At 31.8% G+C, this 6,952-nt stretch overlaps 1 protein-coding gene across 2 annotated transcripts; it reads right to left on the bottom strand.

Moving 5' to 3' along the window:
• Positions 1-381: 381 nt before the first annotated feature.
• Positions 382-4,520, bottom strand: LOC127715657 (uncharacterized). Of its 2 annotated transcripts, none has more exons than XM_052221856.1 (2): positions 4,325-4,408; positions 382-1,459 (listed from the first exon to the last, which is right to left on the bottom strand). In XM_052221856.1, exons 1-2 carry the CDS (start codon positions 4,333-4,335, stop codon positions 754-756), a joined length of 717 nt encoding a protein of 238 aa, XP_052077816.1. In that variant the 5' UTR covers positions 4,336-4,408; the 3' UTR covers positions 382-753. The 2 variants fall into 2 exon arrangements, 1 of the variants encoding a protein (XP_052077816.1); XR_007988630.1 differs by lacking the exon at positions 382-1,459 and adding an exon at positions 3,978-4,024 and having other exon boundaries at positions 4,325-4,520.
• Positions 4,521-6,952: the final 2,432 nt, after the last annotated feature.

Below are 6,952 nucleotides of genomic sequence, written 5' to 3'. Positions count from 1 at the left end.
CCAAATCTCCTTGTTTTATATTGAGAACACTTTTTCAAAAATTTCCTGATCAGCGCCTGAAGCGCTGAGCTAGCCTTTATGAGTATCAAAGTTTAACATCGACAATTGCAGGAGTAAATGTTGTCCATATTTTGTTTTCTCTTTGCTATGTGTGGAACTTTGTAAATTTTCATTTTATTTTTGGCTTTGGAACTGTTTATCTTTCATTAATCCAGGATTTGTTTTATCCCCGTGTTGATGTGTTCTTATTTTTTTTATGTATAACGCAATATGAAACAGCCCATAAACTATCCATGGAATTCCCCTCCCAAATCCCGGAAACATCTGAAATGTGTATCTACGAAACAACCTGCGTTTGAAATAAAAATACACACCACAAAATACAAGTATAATAAATTAATTCTATTCTATTATAAATTGGCACTTTGTGATAAATATCATTTGAATATATACAAATATATGAAGTGATAATAATATGAATCAGACAATATTTAGGACCATTGATTGTCAATAAAATACATGAATAAAAATTTGATAAAACAATAATATAAAAGGGGTTAACAAATGCATAGATATTTCTGAAAGAACTGCAAGTTAAGTTATTTTCTGAAAAAAAAAACCAGTACATTATTATAGTTTTTGGTTTTTGAACCCCCATCCCTTCATTTTAGGAGCAACTGACTGAACTATATCAGACCAAATATGTAGTAATAATGTTGAAATGTTGATAAAAACTTAAATAGAAAACCCGTATTACCGACCCGGTAAAATGCGATGTGATGGTACATAACCATCATTGTTGCCGCTCAATCTGTCAACTAGAGCAAATACCAACACAGCTGTCAAAAATGCAAAAATAATGGCAAAAATAACCAACTTTTCTGCACGGCCAGCGTACTTTTGTGCCTTGTCTATATTACCACGCACTATACCAGCATCAAATTCTTTCTTTATATTAAAGGCAAAGTATACAGCTGGAATTCCTAGAGGAAAGTATACAATTATAGCAATAATACTTAAAATTTTCAATCGTAGTATCCGCTCTTTACGTAACGGTTTCTGTTTCTTTTTATAAGTTTGTGTGTAATCGCAACATTGTTCTGTTTGTATGACTTTTGACCCGTCTAGTTTCTTTATAACAACTTGTTCTTGTACTACACTGCTGTGACCACCAGTACTGTACATAACCGGATATGACGTAGTGTCTGAACCATCACCGTGTTCTATTGAATTTACCCGTGAGTCGTCATCAGTAGAACGTTGTCCTTTGTTGTTTAATGTTGAAGAAGTTTGATTGTTATATTCTATGTTGTCATGGTCATCGCTTACAAAACCAGGATTAATATGTTCAAGTGAGGTTGGTTCTTTAAACTGAAATGATCCCAAATGTGGCTGAATATTCCCTCCGTCATCCTTGTCGTCGAGTGTTGGCACGTCATGGTTAAAATTTGTTGCCATGCTGTAAGATACAAATGACATTATTTTCATAGTCCAACACTGATAAATACCATTTAAAGTTCATCTTAACATAACTAAATTGTACTATTGTCTATTCAACCTGATGGTAACTAAACTTATCTATTGTCTAAAATTGATCGAGATATGTATTTATCAAGCCAACTTAAGCTAAGGTCGCTAGAACATTGAAACACGCTCAATCATTGTTCGAAAACTAAGGATTTTCTACCCCATCAATAGATTACCTGAGTTGTATTTTGCAAAACCCGTTTTGGAATTGTGTGTCCTCAATAACTTCGACTTCGTACTTGAATTGGCCTTTTAACTTTTTTGATTCCAGAGTCAATGCCGAGTCGATTGCAGAAGAAACGCGCGTGTGGCGTACAACATTGTAAGCGTTGTATCTTTGCTCAGTTTTTTTTTTTGCCCAATGAAATGAGTAGTTAGATTTCACAACACGGCATATATATATATTAGATAATACATTTCAACGGTGTCTTTAATGTATGGTATGTCAACAAAAATAAATTTGTAAGACTTTTTTTTCAGTGTTCAACAATATCTAAAATTATCGCTGAAGTGGACAAAAGTCGACGGACAACTACTTAGTAACAATCCGTTTTGCTGAATTATATTATATATTGATATGAAGCTAATCATACGATCGACCGAGAGAATATTCCATAATTAGGCCACTGCAACATAAAGGGCATTGAAACCCTGGTAAGACTCGGTGTTATTGTTTTATTTAGACAAAGATGTCTTTCTGTTATTTATGGCGTTGAGTTGCTGTCTCAATGAAGTTTTAATCACAAGTTTAACATTCCCTGTACAAACTCATCATTTTTGTCGAGCCTTCGACTTTTGTCGAAAAAGCGAGACATAGCGATCCTACATTCCGTCGGCGTCGTCGTCGTTGTCGTCGGCGGTGTCCACAAATATTCACTCTGTGGTTAAAGTTTTTGAAATTTTAACAACTTTCTTAAACTATCCTGGATTTCTACCAAACTTGGACAGAAGCTTGTTTATGATCATAAGATAATATCCAAAAGTAAATTTTGTAAAAAAAAAAAATCCATTTTTTCCGTATTTTACTTATAAATGGACTCAGTTTTTTCTGCCAGGAAACATTACATTCACTCTGTGGTTAAAGTTTTTGAAATTTTAATAACTTTCTTAAACTATCCTGGATTTCTACCAAACTTGAAAAGAAGCTTCTTAATGATCATAAGATAGTATCCAGAAGTAAATTTTGTAAAAAAAATAATCATTTTTTCAGTATTTTACTTATAAATGGACTTAGTTTTTCTGCCAGTTAACATTACATTCACTCTGTAGTTAAAGTTTTTAAAATTTTAACAACTTTCTTAAACTATCCTGGATTTCAACCAAACTTGGACAGAAGCTTGCTTATGATCATAAGATAATATCCAAAAGTAAATTTAAAAAAAAAAAAAATCCATTTTTTCCGTATATTACTTATAAATGGACTTAGTTTTTCTGCCAGGAAACATTACATTCACTCTGTGGTTAAAGTTTTTAAAATTTTAAACAACTTTCTTAAACTATCTTGAATTTGTACCAAACTTGGACAGAAGCTTGTTTATGATTAAAAGCTAGTATCTAGAAGGAAATTTTGTTAAAATTTTGTTCCATTTTTTCCGTATTTTACTTATAAATGGACTTAGTTTTTCTTCCAGTTAACATCACATACAGTCTGCAGTTTAAGTTTTTTAAACATTTATTAGATTCATAATCTATCTGGATTTTTACCAAACTTGGACAGAAGCTACTTACAATCAAAAGATAGTATAGAGAGGAATATTTTTATTAATTTTTTTCCTCATTTTTGTTGAGCCTGAGATTAACAGCAAAAGTAGGCGAGACACTGGGTTCCGCGGAACCCTTACAATTTTTTTTTATACAAATGCAACCGATTTCATGACAGTAATATCACTCCGTTAATTGTCATTCCCTGGCTGTCCGTGTGTCATACACATTCATCTCTGTAATGGGTGTTCAGTGTCCGATAAGTAAACGAGGAGAATAAGACTGTTTCCATCCGACATGTCAAGTTTCTTAATTATACCACATTTTCTATTAGAATAAATCGAGGACAGCGAAAAGGGTTAGACCTAAATCACATCTAGTATGGTAGTTATTATAGGATAAAAAGATGGCTTATCATGAATAAAGTCATGAAATTAAATAGAAGAAGATGTACAAAAAGAGAAGAGACAATTTTTTTTTTGTAATTTTTCCCTCTTCACACCTTTTCCCGTCTCTTTATCCCTATAACCCATATCCCTTTTTTTGGTCCCAGGTATCCCAAATCCTAAAAAGAGTGACATTCCCCTCAAAGAAGACCCACCTGGAAAAAGAAAACAAAATTCTAGCTAAAATTTAAATTATGACTAAGAAAACCGTGAAGGTTATTGATTTTTGAACATGTGTCGATATCATATAGATTAACTTATGGGAAAGTTTCATGAAGGTATACAAATATAATTCACACTTACTTTATGATATATATTTCACGGTGTTTCCGGTTAGTACAAAAAGAAATCTACAAAAAGACATTTATCACGGTCTGAATGTTCATTGATAGAATTAAACCATAAATAAAATAACAACTGTTCACTCAGATGTGACCAGTATATACTACAGGAAAAAAACAACACTTACATGTATCACACGTAGAAAAGATTTAAACAATGTTATTATAACTTTATAGGAAGTCTTTTCGGGAAATTACAACTTAACGAAATGACTTTACGGAAAGAGTAAAGTTTGTAAATAAAATACAGATAGATATAAGATATATAGGTAAATTAAGAACTACAAGATCTGATAACACTTTACCTACCTGAGATTCATTCACCTGTCCAACAGATGGCGTTGTAATTGTCACTATGACGTAGAAATTAATCTTGGATTAGGAAACTTTAAAACGGAGATCCTGTACATAGTTCGAACAATAACAATAAATCTAAACGGATTACTAGTTATAAAAGCCAAAGTTTTTTTTTTTATAATATATGGAACATTTGAAATAAATATCAAGTTATAAGAGTTAAAGACAATAAAAAGAAAAGCAAATAGTACATTTTGTAGGATATTTTAAGTGAATTAGTACTGATCATGATTTGAAATACAAATATACTACTTAGTATCATTTTCCTCCCCGACTGAGGTATCACTAGCCTAGAAGTCAGAACTTCTATACATGTAAATGTTGATATGAATTTTCATTGATATGGTCATAATTATAAATTAAAATTGTTTACAAAACTTTGAATTTTTCGAGAAAAAAACTAAGGATTTTCTACCCGCCAGATTATACAAGCAAAACCTTTCGAAATTTTTGATTCTCAATGCTGTTCAACTGTGTACTTTATTTGGTCTTTATTTTAAAAACGTTTTTGTTTTGAGCGTCACTTGTGAGTCTTGTTGACGAAACGCTGGTCTGGCTTACACAATTTTGATTCTGGTATATATGACTATGATGAGTTTATTATAGATTTGTAACTACAGTAACTCATTGAAAGATTATCTGTGACTTGCATGTTGTAGAACCGTCAAACCTTTGCCTTATATAGTTATACCTTATCTGCTGTGAGCAGCTGACCTTACCATATACAGACCTTTATATTTCAGTCAACAACTTTTCCGTCAATTCCCAATGTATACTTAAATTTTATATCTTACCACCATATTCAATGCTTGCATATTTAAATTATTTGAACATCGTGCATTTGATAATTATATACCTCCTCTTCCGATGACTGATTCAAACAATTGAGTCAGTTGTTGGTAGTTTGTGTGTTCTGTAGTACTGTCCGATATTTTGGCAATTCATGTGATCGTTTTTATGTATAATTCACGGTCGAAGTGAAACGAAGATTCTCTGCGTTCGATTCACACGGACTACGGACTACCGTCATGAGGTACAAAGTGACACAAAAACTTGGAAAGATAAAGATCTTTAAATACATTAAGAGCTATCGGCGTAAAATGATAAGTCAAAACCTGAGAAAGTTGCAAATGAGAGGCGAAAGAAACAAAAGGGAAGTTCGTTTTTTTTTTCAGAGTGCTGCTTGTAGGTTATGAATAATGACTGCAAATCATGATTTAACATCCCATCAATAGTAGTACTTCCCCCGATATATTAAGCACTGATTGAATATACAACATTTGTTCGCCTATCTGAAATTAACTTGTTTCAGTTCTGAATATGCATGTGATGTTAGCAAATAGACTTTATGCAACAAACAGTCAGTCATATCTTTAACTGCCGAAACAACATTGTTGTTCCAAATTGAACAAACAAAATAAAGGACAACTTTGCCTCATGGAATTGAAGTAGTTATATACACAAATTTGCGAAAAAAAAGCTAATATAGAAGTAACTGTTACTGGACGAGTAAGTCCACCAGCAGCGATACCCACACAGTTGTAGTGTAAAGTTATGATAAAGACTCCTATGTACAGGAGACATATCTCCACCAAGTACTCCCGAACACAAAAGCTTGAAAAGCTAAATTGATGAAAAATTTTGAGCATTGAAACTTCCTTAAGTTTTTAGAAAAGAATTGACTCATGGAAAGATAATCGCCGAAGACTGATCAATTTTGCTACGTGTAAAAAATTTAAGGATTTGTTTAAAATGTGCGTGCTATTTCATTAGCTATTTATTATTGTGTCCTTCAGGAACGGACTATTTAAAACCATTATCAAATGTGTCGGATAATGTGAATATTGAGGTAAGACGTTACAAAACCTATACTTAATTTATGAAAGAATATTTGTAATTATTAATACTTACAATTTGCAGCGAATATAGAGTCAACATAAGGAAATAAAAGTTGTCTCTCTTCGTACAGAACATAGGGTAATACCGTCGTGAATTAGACTTCTTATCTATACATTACTTAAAATATTTACTAAATTCTTTCATAGATACAAAGATTTCTTTAGTAAATTTGGCTGTACCTGTAGAAATCTTATTAAAAACGGTATTTCACGGTAATATTGTACTAAAAGCACGGAAATCACTATGTGATCCGTGTAAACTCATCGAACCTTTAAACAAACTTATTAATTAGTAAAGGTTATCTTATTAATGTTGTAATAAGATCTTTGAAATCAATATTGTTTACATTGGCACTAACATCGATTTCGTCATCAACAAATTAAAACATAACTAAATTTGTATTCTTTTCGAATGTATTTTGGGATGTATAAATACACATCCACGTTTATTTTCTATTTAGAGATTGCTTTATCTATATATATAACATGATACATATTTATTATAATGTTAAATCCTAACGATCTTACTGACTGTCGAAACTTTTATTTTGGCATTGCACAAGTCATGTCTTCTTTGACTGTCCATGGCAATAAAACACTAAATCCCTTGGATATGTTTTAATTGATTTTAGTCTCTGGTGCATGATTTTTTATTGTTAATTGTTTTTGGCTTTTAAATAGC

This window comes from Mytilus californianus, unplaced genomic scaffold (genome assembly GCF_021869535.1).
Source record: "Mytilus californianus isolate M0D057914Y unplaced genomic scaffold, xbMytCali1.0.p SCAF_1, whole genome shotgun sequence".
Lineage (NCBI taxonomy): Eukaryota > Metazoa > Mollusca > Bivalvia > Mytilida > Mytilidae > Mytilus > Mytilus californianus.
The sequence above is the reverse complement of the archived record's forward strand: the minus strand, read 5'-3'. Positions and strand labels throughout refer to the sequence as shown.